Below are 17,913 nucleotides of genomic sequence, written 5' to 3'. Positions count from 1 at the left end.
TTCCTATGTGGGCTGGGAATGTTGTCCATTAGGCTGTGACTAAAGCCTTATGCTTTGTGGGGCAGCTTGAGAACAGAGAAAAGACTCCAGGAGGAAGGGGAGCTACAAGATAGGGAGCCCCAGAGACAAGGTGAATTAGACTAAGAGGAATTTGAAGGAAGCTTTTCTTGAGGAATGCAGCAGAGAAGACAACAAACTGAAGAAAGCAGGGACTAATAAGAGGAGGGGCTCTGAATAAATATCTAAGTAAAAGGGAGCTGTATGATATCTCTGCTTTCACTGTCACATTGTGACCTGGCAGCCCAAAGGAGCCATCACCCAGGAGCTAGGGTTGGGGTGGGCAGAATCAGCTTCACATATTAATTTGCAGTCACCAGATAATTCTATGACTCCAGGCTTGTTGTCCTTTGGCATGGTGCCTTGGTCCCTTGGACCATGTGCAACATGCAGAAAATGAAGTACAAAACTTACCTTTGCAAGACACTTCTGTTGTCAGAACAGACGTTTGTCTGGTCCCTGCTCTAGCAAAGCTATAGAGCTGCAAATTTCCAGATGGTTTCATTCTGCTAGAGGATCCACAACCATAGTATGAATTCATGTCTCTCCCCCCTCTATAGTTACAGTGTATTGAGAGAAGCTACCATCATTCTTTGCCAACAAAGGTCCGTATAGTTAAAGCTATGGTTTTCCCAGTAGTGATGTATGGAAGTGAGAGCTGGACCATAAAGAAGGCTGATCGCCGAAGAATTGATGCTTTTGAATAATGGTGCTGGAGGAGACTCTTGAGAGTCCCATGGACTGCAAGAAGATCAAACCTCTCCATTCTTAAGGAAATTAGCCCTGAGTGCTCACTGCAAGGACAGATCCTGAAGCTGAGGCTCCAATACTTTGGCCACCTCATGAGAAGAGAAGACTCCCTGGAAAAGACCCTGATGTTGGGAAAGATGGAGGGCACAAGGATAAGGGGATGACAGAGGACGAGATGGTTGGACAGTGTTCTCAAAGCTACCAGCATGAGTCTGACCAAACTGCAGGAGGCAGTGGAAGACAGGAGTGCCTGGCGTGCTCTGGTCCATGGGGTCACAAAGAGTCGGACACGACTAAACGACTAAACAACAACACCATCATTCTTTAGGTTTTGTTTTTTTATTCTGTAACAACAACCAGCTCAGCTAGCCCTGAAATATTTGAAAATCAATGTACTGCTAAATGTATTTATTTAAAAGCATTTTACCGACTTTCATTAAAAAATAATACCAGGGTGGTTCACAACAGAGAAATAAATGTATAAAACCAGTACTGATGGCTTTTCTCTGCTTCCACAGTTGGACGCAGCAACGCTTCTCAATACAGTTGCTAGAAACCACAGAAGGGGAGAGTGGTTTTGTGTTCAAATCTTCCTAGTGGGTTTCCCAGAGGTATCTGGTCAGCCACTGTGAGAACAGGATGCTGGACAAGTCACTGGCTTCATCCAGCAAAGACTCTTGTTAAGTTTCCTTCATTGCAGGGGCTTGGACTCAGTGACCCTTTTTTATGTGGGCTTCCCCTAGGAGTGGTGTCCAAACTGTTTTCAAAGAGGGCCAGATTTGATGAAGCAAAGGGCTGTGAGGGCCGACCAAAGGGCCGACCAAAGTTGTTAACCTTTTTTTAGGGTTGAGGTAGTTGAAGGCTTTTTTTAAAAAGCATTTTACCCCAGGAAATAAACTGCCATAGGGGCTGGATTAAACAGACTGGCAAGCCGAATTAGGCCCATGAAATGGACTTTGGACATACCTGCCTACGTGTTGGCCACTGTGGTCTGACCCAGCAGGACTCTTATGATCTGATGCTTAAGTTCTGATGATTTTACAACTATACTGTGGCAAATAGTAGAGGATTTTATCTGACTTTTTAAGCCATTTCAAGTCTTTTGAATGTTGGTTTTTTTTTTGGTTTTTTTTTTGCTTTCGTGACTGAAAGAAATATGTGAGAACATGACTGCGGAGTCTACTTTAGATATAAAAACCAGACCTCTGGTGACAGCTGTTGACAGCCTTCATAAAGTAGATACAGTTTGCTTCTCTCTTTTTTTATTCCTAGACAGTGACATCATAAAGGCCAGAGAAGACTATGACAGCAGATTATACTTTCAAAACTGGTTTGGCTTGAATGGGAGTAATATCAGCTCTGAAGTATTTGTTATGGGTATGAATAGCACAGGGAGACAAGAGCTGCATCAGAACATCATGTGAACATAAAGTAACTTCGAGTGACAGTTTGGAATGCAAGTCAAAGGGTACAAATCAATAGAATATCTGGTACAAAGTGTTTCCTAGTGGGAGAAGATAGAATTAGATTACAAAAGGGGCAAAGCTAGATGCAGACTAGATAAGTGTGTAAATCACAATGCAATAAGCTAGATCTTTGAACATCCTCTTTCCAGTGATTGATGAGCGATTAGAAAAATAACAGTAAAAGATTTCAGATTTGGAAATGGTCCTCAAAAAGTAATACATTTTTTGTTCCAAGTATGTGCACCGTTTGGTGGCTATGAGTGCTTATTCTTAATAACCACCAGATGGTGCCACTAATCAGCAGAAGTCGTGTGTGTGTGTGTGTGTGTGTGTGTGTGTGTGTGTGTGTGGTGTGTTTGTTTTAAAAGCATCTCAGCTCAAGAGCTACGTTTCCAGTTAGGCTATCTTTGCAAAGCTCATCAGATATAAGGAACATTACAGTTTTCAGTCCTTCTCTGACCGTGGAACACATATGCTATTACATGAAAACAAAAGCTTTTGTTTGATGTGCTCTTTGCTCACATTAGGCAAGGTAATAGCTGCTCCTCATTTATGCAGGACAAAAAACATAAAATGGGACTTTCAGCCTCTGAAATAAAATCATACAATTGCAGAGTTGGGAGGGACCCCAAGGGTAATCTATTCCAACCCCCTGCAATGTAGGAATCTCAACTAGATCATGCATGACAGATGGCCATCCAAATACTACATTATTTTACATACCAAATTATTCTACCTCCCACCCATGTGAAGCAGTGTTATAAAATGACATTATAATAACTCTAATGAGCACAATTTGCTGCCCCACCACAAATTAGATAACAGTTGCCTTTTAATTTAGGGCAAGCTTTTAGAAATGTCTGTTACAACACTCAACTGGATCATTTCAGGGGGAAGCTGGTTGTGTGGCAGCTGCCTTGAAGACAGAAGAAAAGGAAACACTAGACTGAGAAGTTCCCAATCTTATTTTATTTCCCCCCCCTTCCGCATACAGAGCAGACCTCCTCTAAAATAATCCAATGGGGAACCCTAGGAATGGGCCTGTAATATCAATTAGGATATAGAAAAGAATGAAATGCTGGAAAGGCAGGAAGTGTGTTCAGAAAAATGGGTGAGTTTTCCAAACTGAAATCTGGACCGAAGACAGAGCTATGGTCACTCACAAAAGGGCTTTCTGCTAGCCCAGTGGTATCCCCCCCCCTCAGTCAATGTCTTAAATACAGAGCTTGGGGAATAAATTGTGTCTGTGTGTCATGTGGACATTTGGAAAGATCTGTTATTGGTGTGAAAGGAGCATCCTTGCAAATTTTACTTGGGTGGACTGCAACATCATATCTTGTGCCTTAAGCACACAGCATGGGTAACATAGTGAGCTTCTGTTTAAAGCAAAAGTTAGAAAAGTTAAACTGAATTGTGCTAGCTGAATTGTGCTACTCCTCACTTCTACCAAATTGCCTTATATGCCATAAAAGTAGACCTGCACGGGTGACCTTGTATGCTGAGGTTAATGTTATGTGTTCATAGGAACTTCTTAAATTTATTTGTGTGTGTTTTCTGAACAAGAAGGAATGTCTTGTGGCACCTTAATGAGCAACAAATTGTATAATAGCAGAAGTCTTGGTGAGGGGTTTGTGTAGATAGTGAGGTCAGAAGAAAATTAATTGCATATGGTGCTGACTGGCGATAGCATCATTAGTACTGAATGTTCACAAATGCAATTCACAATAAGCTAGAGACTTCTATTTTAATCTCCAGCCTGTGACATATTCACTCATCTACTGTGTTTTTCATTTAAATGACATACTCTCAAGTGACTGTGCTTAATGCTTCATGCGTCATGCTTAACGACATCACCAGGACCCACCCCTGTGACATCACCAGGGACCATCTCTAGCTCTCAGGTGTGGGCCTAAAATCTCAAGCTCTGGGATGCTCCTGACCTTGGCAGCCCTAATCAGAATGCATCTGGTGCGGATCTGACCCACGAAAACCAGCTGTGTCTTCAGCATGGTCCGCTTATATAATCTTTCTCTCTGGGTTCTCTGAACCCATGTCCCTTTTCAGATGATAATCAGTATGGTATACATCAGGGCTGAGCAACCTCCGGCCTTCCAGATCTTGTTGGGCTACAATTCCCACCATCCCTGACTATTGGCTATGTTGGCTGGGGCTGACAGAAGACAGGAGTTAAATAACATCTGGATGGTCATCGTTTGCCCACCCCTAGCATAGGATATACAATATTATTAATGAATATGCCTTTGAGAGTGTAGTTTCCTTTGAACTTGTTGCATGTGCTCACTAATAATGGTATTTTTTCTCACCGTAGCCCAAGTTTACCCCACTTAGCTGATTTTCTAAGAAATCAAAGAAAGCTCTGTTTACTACCAAACTTGCAGGGACTGCAAGCCAACTTCCCAGTTGCGTGTTGTGAGGGGCATTTCTAAAAGCTTGCCCTAAATTAAAAGGCAGCTGTTATTTAATTTGGAAAACCCAAAATTTTGTCATTTTTGAAATAAAAAAGCATACACTGGTAGCTTATTTGAAGCCTTTTATTTTCCTGTTGCACTAGGAACACAACATTCTGCCAAAAATCCATCCTCTAGCTAACAGCACTCTGTGCCAACTGCTCTGGTTTGCCTATAAAAGAGGCACAGTGTGTGTCCTCCCCTTGAAAAATATATAGTGCTCACAGATTTTAATGACTCAGTGAGAAATTGTCATGAACTTACTCCAGAACCCTCTAGATATCAGGGTTTGTTCGCCCGAGCTTTTCAATCATGGACTTTTAACATACACAATTTGTTTACTGTGCTCAGATGTTTCCACTGAGTCTGCTCTTTCATACTTTTGTTCATTTGATTAGTTTCCATAGTGACACTCATTTGTGAAGTTTAGAGTTCCCTCCTAGCAGGTTCTCATAAATGCCAGCTACTGATCACCGGGGCTTGTGTGCCAGGTTAACGAGACAAAGTCAGCCTTATTTCCAACACTTTTCATTGTATGTGAATGTGTGTGTGTCTTTATTTCATTTTGCATTCGTTTGAGAAGGTTCTTTAGCCTTTGAGAGCCATTCCTTTTCTGAGGCAGTTTTGATGGATAGAATCCTAACTGGATTTCAGCTGCTGAGGCTGTTGAACTGGGCGCTGTTACATAAACAGAAGGAATTTCTCTTTAACCTCTGCTGCATTCTAAAGGGCACCTTCCTTTAACTCAAGTTCAAAATAAGTGGTTTCTCTTCTGTGACTTTTCTTCGGAACTGATCAGCAGCTAAAGAGTTCTCTGTGCACAGAGAACATAAATAGAACTTGATGGTTTGGAAACTGTAACAAATCATGGACAGGATGTGCATCAGATCATACCTAGCTATACTGCATTGCTTTGAAAGGGATAGTAACATATGAAGACCCTGCTAGATCATGTCAATGGCCATTCTAGCCCAGCATCCTGTTCTTACAGTGGCTGAACAGTTGCCTCTGGGAAACCAGCAAGCAGGATTCAAGCCCAAGAACACCCTCCCCACTTGTGGTTTCCAGCAACCAGATGCACATTCTGATCTGCATTTGAGTGATCTGCATCCCTATCTCTGTTCCCATATAACTAGTTAAGTGGTAACATCTTGCTTGCACAGATGGGTTGGGTCCTGAAAGCATGGAAACCATTTTTTCTCCTGGAGTATATTTTTATTCTCCTGCCATCCTAGCAGTTCGAAAACACATCAAAGTGCAAGTAGATAAATAGGTACCTCTCCGGCGGGAAGGTAAATGGCGTTTCTGTGCACTGCTCTGGTTCGCCAGAAGTGGCTTAGTCATGCTGGCCACATGACCCGGAAGCTGTATGCTGGCTCCCTTGGCCAATAAAGCAAGATGAGGGCCGCAACCCCAGAGTCGTCCGCGACTGGACCTAATGGTCAGGGGTCCCTTTACAGTGGTACCTCGGTTAAGTACTTAATTTGTTCCGGAGGTCCGTTCTTAACCTGAAATTGTTCTTAACCTGAAGCACCACTTTAGCTAATGGGGCCTCCTGTTGCCGCTGCGCCGCCGGAGCACGATTTCTGTTCTCATCCTGAAGCAAAGTTCTTAACTCGAGGTACTATTCTGGGTTAGCGGAGTCTGTAACCTGAAGCCTATGTAACCTGAAGCCTATGTAACCCGAGGTACTACTTTACCTTTATATATTTATTGTAATACTAGGGACTGCACACCTGTGTGCTTTGCTTGCCAACCCCTGCCATTTTCCTCACACTAACCCCCTGCAGCTTCCCCTTTCCACCCCATGCAATTGCTAAGATGACGTTTTATCTTCCCAACCTAATAATTGAAGCTATTTCTCTCTTCTATCCTGCACCCCTATTTTTACCATCACCCCCACGTCCATGCCTCTTCCCTCCTTTTGTGCAACACCCTGTACACGAACCACCTCCATGCTAAACTCACATGACTCAGGACCTCATTACCTTAAGGACTGCACCTCCCCATATGAACCAACCCAGACCCTGTGCTTTTCCCCCAAGGCACTTCTCTGTGTCCCCACTTCCCAAAAGGTTCAGAGGGTGACAACATGAGAACGGGCCTTTTCTGTGGTGGCTGTCCATTTGGCGCCATCATTACATGTCTCTAGATGCCAGGCGAAAACATTCCTCTTTACCCAGGCCCTCAGCCACTAAACAACTATGGCCTTTTAAACATGGGGGGACCTGTTATTATGACTTTTTTCTGTGATTGTTTTATTGTCTTTTATTTTTATGTTAATTATGTAAAAGACAAAATATATATGTAAATTATGTTTTTAATGTTGTACACTGCCCTGGGAACACTGGATAAAAGGAGGTATAGAAATTGGATGGATGGATAAACCTCCTGCATCTTCCTTCTCCCACACATTGCAACTACTAAGTACCCTTTCCACCTTCTGCCCAATTGTTATGCAGCACTCCAGATTCTTCAGTGGGGGCTGTGTGATGACAGCTAACAAATTTATCATTCTACAAACCAGGGGTGGTTACGCCCTTGGGGCTCAAGGACCAAATTCACCCTTAGCCAACCCTCTGGGCACTTCATGCACATTGTATACACCCTGGCTCAAGGCCTCTGTGCTTTGATGACAAGTCATGGGTCTGTCCCAGTTTATGGAGTGAGTTCCTGATTCCAACAGTCCAGCTACAAAAATAGCTTGTTTGATTACACTGCAGGTTATTCCAGAGAGAGGGGCTGATACGTTTTCCTTTCAAAATATTTTTTCCTGGCATTTTGGATGCAGAAGACTTCCAATGTTTATTAGAGTAGCATACCTTGCCTCAGTTGGATCAAGCCTGGTTTTCATTTTACCTAAGCTTCAGGAACTCAGTGGCACAAACCTTTGCTTTAAGGTTGTCTTTGTGGTGCTTGAACAGTCTTTCTCCATGGAATGTTGGCCTGAGCTGAGCTTGAATGGAAAAGGATTCTTTCCTTGAGATGTTGCTTCTTTCAGCCCAGAACATCAGTGCCTGGGACCTTGTCCTGCTGGGATACTGAGTGTGAACAATGACCAGGTTTCCAAATGTGCCCACAGGTCCCAAAACAGTGGTGAGCCCTCATCTACCTATTGTATCACAGCCATATTCCATAAATAAATAGCCATCACACATAGTATCCAGTAGGTGCTCCCTCTACAAACACTGTAATCCAGGCAAATATTTCACTTCAAAAATCAATCTATGGATGTTCCCCTGCCTTATTTCTGCAAATAGTTGCTGCCATAGATTTTTAAGGGAGTAAATTGGGATGGCAGCAAGGATGCAGATCAGAAGCTGCTGCTGCTCCTTACTTATCCACTTCCCACGATCTCCCCCTGCTAAGTGAGAGGCTGTCGACCTTGACTGTGAGGACAAAGAAGGTTCTGTGGTGGAAGGAGGACCACATTGAGCCCCTCAAAACCTGATTTCTTTGCTTCATTTGTGTCTGTGTCTATGTCCTTCTATCTCAAAATCTGAAGTTTCCTTGGCTGAATTGGCTCAAACAAGGTTCTTCTTCTTCTTTTTAAGCAAGCAGAGAATGCCCTGGGTGATTTTTACAAGAAATTCTGCAAAATGAGAGAAGGAGAACAGGATGATTTTGAGTAAGCAAGGAATAGCTGAATCAGAGGTAGTGATGGCCCCTGAGGTCAATAGGTATATGCAAGTGCTTCTCCTAACCGAAATATTACAAAGAATTACTTTCTATAGAAGCATTTGTAGAACCATTTAGGCTGCAGTTCTGCTGACAGTCAAAGATATCTGGGTCCCATTAAAATCAATGAGATATACATGCACAAAATGTACTACGGTATAGTGATTTGCATATTTCAAGGAGACGGAATGTTCTTCCTGGCCTCCATTTAGAACTATTTTGCTCAGTATGGGTGAGCTAGAATGAACACAGATGAAAAGGGAGAGAAAAAAACTTCCCCAGGCATCTGTCCTTTTCCTCCTTTATATCTTTCTCCCTACTTATATGCATTATCTTCAAAAAATTCTATTCCTCTCTTCTGTTGAGTTTGCTCAGCAAAGTCTAATATCATTTCCCCTTTAAAGTATCTCCCTAGATTGTTCTACTTTTCCTGCCCGTGTGATGGTATCTATTGCTGCAGTGTATATGTCACTGAAGGGCTAAAAAATAAGTCAATTGTTTAGTTCAACATGATTCTTAATGTACTTGACTGCAATGCTGACTCTTCTGCACAATCTCCAGCAGAAAATATTGAATTATTGACTATTGGATAAGCCATGATATTCAAAACATTACTCTTGCATAAAAGACTACAGCTATAGTACCCTTGTTCTCTGAAGTTGCTGGGCAAGATAGCCATGAAACTCTGTGACAAGGAGATGAGCTGCATGAAGAAAGTTCTGTAAGGCATTGGAGGGCTGAACTCTAGGAATTCGGCAGCAGATTCCAAACTCCGCACCATCAGGACAGCTTGCGGAAGGAGGAAATGTCTGGCCTGATTTTGTTGCTTCACAGCAGCACCTTGATAATGGCAGAAAGGAGAACCGCAGGTGGTGTGTGCTAAGGGGGTCCTGCTTGCCTTATATAACTGATAACTCTAGTTTACGTCTTATTTTGAGTAATTTGTCACCTAAAATGGCTGCTCTATAGGCTTCTGAAGGACTCACTAAAAGGCACGGTGGACTTCCAGAAACTGAGTGCCTTTTCCACCTTCATTGGACTATGTTACCTTCCTCTTGCATGAACGTTTACTGCCTTGAAGTAGATCGCATGCCCCTGACCTCCTGACCATTGGAAGATGACCTGTAATTCAGCTTGCTTAGAGAGGCTTGAATGGGGTTAAGACAGACAGAGTGGGAGACCTAAACTGGCTCTGGCTCTTTGCCCTCTGTGCTGACCTGTACTTTGAAGTGAAATTGATATGTGTTAAGAGTCACCCCCTTTCACTTCCACCTCCTTTCTCACACTTTCTCTCAACCTTGAGATGTAAGGTCACCTTGATGTATCTTCTGAGAACAAAGGGACAAGCATGGCTTCTTTGTTTCTCCAACTAGTTACATCGGTCTATAGAAGAACTCTTTCCTATCAAGCATGTACTTTTTACCATGTACCCTGCAGTTAGCACATACCGGTATGCGAAATGGAGAACTTGGTCCAATACAATGCCCCCCTCCTGTGACCCTCCAGATGTTGTTGGACTACAACTCCCATCTCCTTGGCAATTGGCCATGCCGGCTGGTGCTGATGTGAATTCTACTCCAACAACTGGAGGGCCACAGGTTAGCCATTCCTGTCTTGAGACATAAGCTTATTGGTGCTAGGTTAGAGAAATATCACCTGGTCACAGTCTTAGTCTTGTCATTGCCTGTAACAGTAGCTAATTTAGAGCCCTCCAGATGTTGTTGGCTATGCTGACTAAAGCTGATACGAGTTGGAGCCCAACATCTGGATGGTGCCCCGTTGGATACTCCAGTCTATACCAACCAGGTCCACCAGCAAACTGTCTCTTGAATTTATCAGATAGAACAATAGTTTCCAGCTAAATGCACATGATATACAAGAGAGTGGGATAAATATAAAATTATAGTTTTAAACAGCTCCAAGGAGATACTGATTCCTTCGGGAGGGAAAACTGCTTATTAGAGAACGAGGACATTGCACTGCAGCAGGCATGAGCAAGCTGCCCATCTCAACACAGCAAATATTTATCTCTCCAAATGTAAGCATATAACAAGGATTAATTTTATTTAAAGCAAGATAATTACTACGGGTTGATTCAAGCTCTGTGATGCAGAACCAAGCAAATCAGTGTGGCTTTGTTCTACATGCCTTTCTTGGGGGTGGCTATTTTATCTTCGTTTTCTTTTATCAAGATCTTGGAAAAATATAAAATGTTAATCTCATCATATATTATGCAGTATTCAATGAGAGTATAACACCCATGAACTGTATGCTGAACAATTTGAAAGGGAAATTGTCTTCCCCCACAGGTGGAAAACTGTTGTTGCTTTCCATACAGAAGATGAAATGTAACTGGAAGGTATTACAGTAATTTTGCCTTCAGTGTTCAACTCAGTTTGTATATACATGAGTAACTGCAAATCTTTTGCCTTTGTGGTATATCTGCCCTCTGTTTGTGGAATACAACGGTCTGCAGAAAATCAGTGTGGTGTGTTGCAGGATTGGGAAATTCAAATGGAAACTTTCATAGACAAATCTGAAATAGAAGAATTTGCTTGAGCATTTTCTCCTCTAAATGCATTTTGGCTTTTTCCACATGCACATGCAAAAAATACTGATTAAAAAAGTATCTGTAAATTGGGGGGGGGGGGAATATAACAAAGGAATGGTCATGTGAATTGAATTGCCCTGGAATTCCATGTAAATCTGTTCAGGACTGGCACACTGAATTGTTGTAATTTAGTTGTACCACAACTACCAACACCATATTTTATTTTATTTTTTAAACCAAAGCGATTGGTAACTCTTGAAGAAAAGATGAAGAATCACATTAGGAAGTTTGCAAATACCATACAGGCAATGGTTACCGTACTTTGTTTCTGTATTAGCACAAATGGAAACATAGCAGGCAATTTAATCTTCAAACTACACATAACTCCATTGCTTCAGTGAGTTGGAAAATTGGGAAATGATTTAAACAGGACTGCCTTATGCTTTCTGCCAGACTAATAGGATTTTACGCTAATGTAGCATTTAGACTTGTGGTATTCACCATGCAGCCTCACACACACAGTGAAGACTAGTAATTATAGCTGCTGTTCTCATACACGGAAACTGTTCTCTAACAGGGCACTCCTATGCTTGAGTTAAACTGGTTGAGAGATCAAAGGATATGATGGAAACCCTACTACCCTGGTGGAATGTGAGATATGCTCATGGAATACCTGAAACAGGGTGGGATGGGGGAGGCTCACATTTACATTGCATCCTATGCTCCTCCAGAGCGCATCCACGCCACAGTGGAACTTTACACTACTCCGGAACCCAGTGCAAGAAATTTCCTTTGCATTGACTTCAATAGGATGAGAAATAAATGTGGAAATGGCCACCTCCACGTTGACAGCTGCTCTGCCCATGCTGCAAGGATAGAGCATAGGATGCAGTGCAACTCAGCAGTCAAGGCACAACGCACCATCACCAGACCATAGCTTAGAAATGCTGTAGTTGGGCAGATGACAATCCCTGGCCTCAGTTTACACAACCTTAAAGCTCGAAAGGGGGAATTCTGCTGAGCAGAATGGTGGAGAAAGGGACATTTTGCACAAAGCAGCACCCAAGGGAGCTTGAATATAGTGCTAGCACTTCTCTGCCTGGAACTCTTACAGTTGCTCACCTTGGGACTCCGGATAGACCAATGGCGACTGGTCTGTTTGGGTGAATGAGGCACTGCCCAACCAACCTCAGTCTGCCCTCAGCCAGTTTCCACTTTCCTGTTTCCTTATTTACAACCAGTTCAGGATGTGGCCTTGACTGTCAGCTTCCTCCTCCTCTTCTTTGGTCTCAATGTTGCCCTTGTAAAACTCAGGGGCACAAAATTCTCCTTTAAGCACTGGCACTGTATTTGTAATGGGAGGGTATGCCTCCTGGTATCTGAAAACGTGAACAAGTTTCTACTCATCACTTCAAGGATTTGAGCAGTGATCTAATCAGCAAAATGTCAAGCTTTCATTTGCGTATGACAACCAAGACTTTTGGTACCTGAGGCGAACCATGAAATGGCACTGGCCCAACAGCCAGGGAAGAAGGAGTGAGTGAAGATCTACACTGGGAACAAGGGAGGAGTGACAACGTCCATCAGGAACAAGGAGGGGAATCAGCTCAACCTTACCTGATTGTTGAAGTAGGAATCAGAGGCTGTCACAGGAGGGAAAGCAGCCAGGTGGGTGCAGAACCCAGGAGACCCCAGAGCTCACTGTTTCCTCCCTAGGGGTGGGAGGAGACCAGCAGAACCTCCTATTTGCCAAGTGGCTGCTGTAGAGGTGGCACTGGGGTGGGCTGCTGAAGAGGTGGCAGATCCGGCTTCCAAGAAGCATGCATTCATTGGAGGCTGGATCTGCTGCCCCTGTAGATTCTGGCGCCCGAGGTGGTTGCCTCACCCTGCCTCATGGGTGGGCCAGCCCTGCCTCCTTTGCTGTCACGTCTGTTTTAGTTTGCATTTAGCTTTCTGTAAATCAGAGTGCTGAAAGTCATTGTGTCATGTCTTTAAGGCTTTTGGATATAAAGGTATACCCCAAGGAATACTTTGGAATCTTTTGACTTTATTGATCTGGGTATTACACTGATGCTTGGGGGCAGGGGAAGGGCAATTATACTTTTTTGATAGCATAGCATTTTTGTTATGGTTTTATGCTCAAGACACATAGAACTGAACAAATATTGGAAGTGGGTTGATGCCTAAGCATGCAGCATGCCCACTAATCATCCATCAAATTCCAAAAGCAGTAATGGGGACAGACCCTATCCAGAAGCCCCGAGGCTTTTTCCAGTCTTGCTAAGCTCACAGTGCCATCTCGTTCTCTCTGCTCCAATTCAAACCACAACTGCTGTCTCTCTAGTCCTCCCACCAAGCTGAAGGCTGTGTGACATTAAGATTTTAGTACTAGAGCACTTATAGAAATGATTCTGCATTTATATTTTGTACTGCTATTGCATTTTGGAAGATTTTATAATGTAAACCGACTTGAAGAAGCTTTGCTCAGAAAGGAGAAGTGCAATTATTTTTATTAAATAAAAAAAGTTTATAAAAGAATTCCAGAGAGTTTTCCAGAGGTTAACAGTGGAAGCCTATGCATGTTTCCTTGCAGGCAAATACCATGAAGTTCAGTGGGCCTTACTCCCAGGAAAGTCTGTATAGTATTGCAGCCAAAGGAACACTGTGTCAGCTTGTTAAGTCCTTGATCACCCATCAGTTGTCAAGTGATGATTCACAAGTGATCATCAATGGTGTCTAAAAACCAACACTATAATCATACAGGACTGTGAAAGGTCTGCTCAGGGGATGTTAAAATGTCTCTAACAGTAGTGCTGTTAGGGCAGGAAATCAGGGCAGAGGTCCAGGGCCCAACTCAGCAGAATCAAAAAGTACCACCACCTTATGAGCTGGGCCAAGGATCTAAAAGGAGTGGAGGAATCTGTAGCCCTCCAAATATTATTGGACTCAAACTCCCATCAGCCCCAGCCATCATGGCCAAGAACCAGGTGGTGGGAGCTGAGGTCCACCAGCACCTGGAGGGCCAAAGCTTTCCCCAAAATTACCAAACTGCACCCCTGATAGTTTGTTTGGACCCTGGACAAGAACCAGAAGGCTGAGAGGGAGGGTGTGTCAAAAGGAAAATGATTTGATACTGATTTATATATTGTTATGAGTTTTGGAGGGAGGAAGCAGGCTGTATGCGAGATCCTTCTAGCCCCTGGATCCAACAATGTTAGAATATAAGCCAGCCTAGCTTCTTTTGTTGAAGTGATTGCCTGGGTGCAGGGCCATTAAGAGAACCAAGGAAAGGGGGCTCTGTGTGAGAAGACAAATGGGCGGGGAGAGAGTTAGGAGGAGAAATCCTGAATTTAGAGTTCAGAGTGGCAGTGATGTGACCTAGAGTTAAAGCAGCAAGCTGGAGAATGTCAGAGAAATATTTGTTTTCTGTTTAAATCCAAGGCTGTACCTATGGAAGAAACAAGACCCTTTTGGGGTGCTAATGCTGCAAACCCCTTCATCGTAGGCTCAGGTTGTATATGTGTGTAAATAAACCACCTATATATAATAAAGACGCCACAGTCTCCCCTGTGCCTCATTCCAAAAAGACAGGAACCCTGGATAAGTGCCTGGAACCTCTGAAATCTCACACCACTGGGATATTGGGATGGCATTCCACACTACAGAAGTAGCTTTGTATAATACTTTTATATGCAATACTGTATCTATTTTTGTAATAGTTTGTTTAAGTTGCCTGTGGTTGCTCTGGTTTTTTTGTACACCGCTTAGAAACATTTTTAATATATTAAGCGGTATAGAAATCAATCAATCAATCAATCAATCAATCAAACCAGTATTGGTAGGGGGAGGTTTGCCAACACATCTTGTTGAGAGGCTGGATCCTTGGAGCTTGGAAGGAGATACCAGGGAAGGAACCCTTTCTTCTCCCCTAATTTCCCCCACCTCATGATAAGTTTCGAAGGCAACAACTTATCCATGCTTACGTTTCCATTCTTCTCGAGCCCTGATGGCTAAGCCATAGCAGCAGAGAGGCCAGGCCACGTTCCCCACCTGCTCCGGGGGTCCTCCTCTTCCTTAGCGAGAGAGGCCTGGCGGCGAAGGGAGCAGCCCGCCCCCTTCCTCCAGCGCGGCGGGTCTCTCCCTCTCGCTCTCTGCTGGAGGAGCGGAGCGCGCAGGCACGAGGCGGAGGCGGGCGCAGGCGGAGGAGGCTCCAGGCAGCAGCGGTTGTTTTCCCCCTCCCACTCGCTTGCACATGCTGCCGAGCCTCTGTCGCAGCCGCCGCCGCCAGCTGGAGCCGCGCTTCCGCCGCTGACCTTCCTCGCCAGAGAGTCCGCAGTGCCCGGCGACTCATCCGCCTCGCTCGCTGCTCAGCGCCGCGGCGGCGGGCAGGGAATGCCCCAGCAGCTCCGGGCGGCCGCTTCCGCCGGGACGCTTCGCCGACAGCTCGACCATGAACCCTCAGTGCGCCCGCTGTGGCAAAGTCGTCTATCCGACCGAGAAAGTCAACTGCCTGGATAAGGTGCGCGCGCGGGAGGGCGGGCGGGCGGGCGGGCGGGGTGCGTGGGGGGAACAGGGGGAGGAGGGCTGAGGGGAAGCAGGACGAGGGGCGACCCGTGTGTGTGTGTGTGTGTGTGTGTGTGTATGAGGGGAGAAGGGAGCTTCCCTCGGGAGCTGCTTCTGAACTCCCTCGCCTCCCTGCCCAGCGTCATTTTGCTTCACCTGCTTGAAGAAGTGCCTGCTGCTCTCAAAAAAATCGGAAAATGCGTCGCTTTTTATTTTGTGCGTGAGGAGAGAGGGCTCCGGGGTTCCTCCGTTTTCCTCCCGCCCCTTGAACTTGAGTCCCCCACCTCACCCAGGACGGGAAAAAGTGTCCGCCACTTGCACTTGTGAGGGGTGAAAAGGGAAGCGTAACAAAACGTAATAATAATTATAATAGTGATGATAAAAAAACCAGAGCCTGGTAATTCCCACCCCCACCACCCTGGCCTTCCCACTTAAGCGCGGGCTGAACGTTGCCCTTGCGGTTCCCGGAGAAGAGCAGGGAAGGGGCGCGTGAGGGAAGGGGGCGAAGCGGAGGAGCAAGGTGGTGGTGGGGCGGCGGCGGCGGCGAGGGAGCGCCACGAAGGGTTAACGGGGAGCCGTGAGGTGTCGGTGGTCGTGGGGGACGCCCAGGCGCGCAGTGGCCTGGCGCTGGGCTGGGCTCCGCCGCCTGCTTTGAGGAGCTGGGCTGCGGTGGGATGAGAGGCTGGAACGGGAAGCTTCGCAGGTGGCCGAGCGCGCGCCTGGGCGGCTGCTTGTGCATCGGAATCTGCGCCGCTGCTCCTCCCCCGCCTCGTCCCCTTCCTACTCTCATCAGCGCGGCGGTGGCGGGGTGGGCAGACGGTAATTAACGTGTCAACCAGCCACTGACGCATCGCGAAGCGCGCCCGCCGCGGTGGGGGCGGAGCAAGATTAAACTGGATACGGCCCCCCCATCCCGGCCGTCAGTTTTGTGAGGGGTTTAGTCAGGTCCCCTTTCAATCCGACCAGAAAGCTTCTCTAGGTTGGATATGCTCAGCAGGCAGCACAGTAGGTGGAGGAAAGCCCCCTCCATCCCTCCCCGGATGTCGTCCCCCCCCCTAGAGAAATGAGGGTCGAAGCTGCCCGCCCCCCTCGCCCTCCTCTTTTTAGCCCTAAAGGTGAGTCGTCCCTTTGCTCCGGACTCGGAGCGCTTTCATCGCCTCCAGGGCTGCAGTGCAGAAGGAGATGCTTCTGACAACGGCAGCTTCTTACGCAACTGCAGCCAGCTCGGGCGGTGTGACTGACAGGCAAGTCGCAGGAGGGGGTGAGGCTCAGCATCAGCATCCTGGGCATGCCCTTTTCTCCGAAACGAGGTCTCCTGTCCCTCTCCCCGTGGTGGTGGTGATCACAAAAGCACGTTTGTCTGAAGAAAAACCGCAAAGCATTGAGGCTGTGTCAGATGCCTCTGTTTCTCTGCACCTTCAACTCCCCAAAAGGGGATGGGCGCCTCTTAGGCTTCAGGGTGGAGGCAGTTTCTGTAAAAGCACAAACAGGCTTAATGGGTGGTATTTGTTTATGCAGTGTTTGGGATGGGTATTTGCTGAAAGATTTTCTTAAAGAAGCCTTATTTCCTTCTGCTACTCAAAACAACCCAGAACCAATTTTTTGGGTGTGTGTGTGTGTGTATGTATGTGCTAAACTTAGAAAGGTAAAGCTGCGGTCATCAGGGATGTGTGACAGGCTAAGGAGATGATGTGACTTATCACTTAAATAAACTGCTGCCCACCTAGTTAAATGATGACATGATGACATCCTAAATCTTCAGGGAGTCACCATTACGTTGGGCTTGACATATGTAAGAGCAAAAATGCCCAGACTGTATCATTCACTTTAAAAGTCAGACAAATGGCACTTCTGTCACTTGCTTCATAGGGTGTGAGTGTTTATTGGCTGAAAGAGGCCTTGGATTGGCTAAGTCAGTTGAGTTCAGTTTCCATTGAAGTTGGTGGGAAATGTAGTTAAGACATGACCAAGTTGCCTCCTTGGTTTCAGTGAGACCCAATTTCAACTAGCTTAGGTGGCAATACCAACTGTATGCACCTAGGAGACTTACTTCTGAGTCAACATGGTTAGGATTGCTTTGTTAGTCTGGACCTAAGCCCAGGTGCAGTGTGCCGATGTTAACTGGGATTAAAATAGCCACAATTTTATTGATCACTGGCTTTGTCTTAGGCATTGAGTATACAGTCATACCTTGGGTTACAGACGCTTCAGGTTGCACGTTTTTGGGTTGCGCACCGTGTCGAACCCAGAAGGGCTTACTTCCGGGTTTTGGTGCTCGCGCATGCGCAAAAGCACTAAATCGCACTTTGCGCATGTGCAGAAGCACCGAATTGCGACCTGCATGTGCACAGACGCGGAGCTGCGGGTGCCTCCCGCACGG

General features: G+C 45.5%; 1 protein-coding gene across 2 annotated transcripts in view; it reads left to right on the top strand.

Moving 5' to 3' along the window:
* The first annotated feature begins 15,261 nt into the window (after positions 1 to 15,261).
* The window catches only part of NEBL (nebulette), a 131,444-nt gene continuing 128,792 nt past the window's right edge, over positions 15,262 to 17,913 (top strand). For both annotated transcript variants that reach the window (XM_081931576.1, XM_081931584.1), the window contains exon 1: positions 15,262 to 15,489. In XM_081931576.1, the coding sequence (XP_081787702.1) occupies positions 15,421 to 15,489 (69 nt within the window). In that variant the 5' untranslated portion in view covers positions 15,262 to 15,420. The remainder of the gene's footprint in view (positions 15,490 to 17,913) is intronic.

Source organism: Podarcis melisellensis (genome assembly GCF_964234715.1).
Source record: "Podarcis melisellensis genome assembly, chromosome: 12".
Classification (NCBI taxonomy): domain Eukaryota; kingdom Metazoa; phylum Chordata; class Lepidosauria; order Squamata; family Lacertidae; genus Podarcis; species Podarcis melisellensis.
Note: the sequence above shows the minus strand (reverse complement) of the source record. Positions and strands in the feature narration are given on the sequence as shown.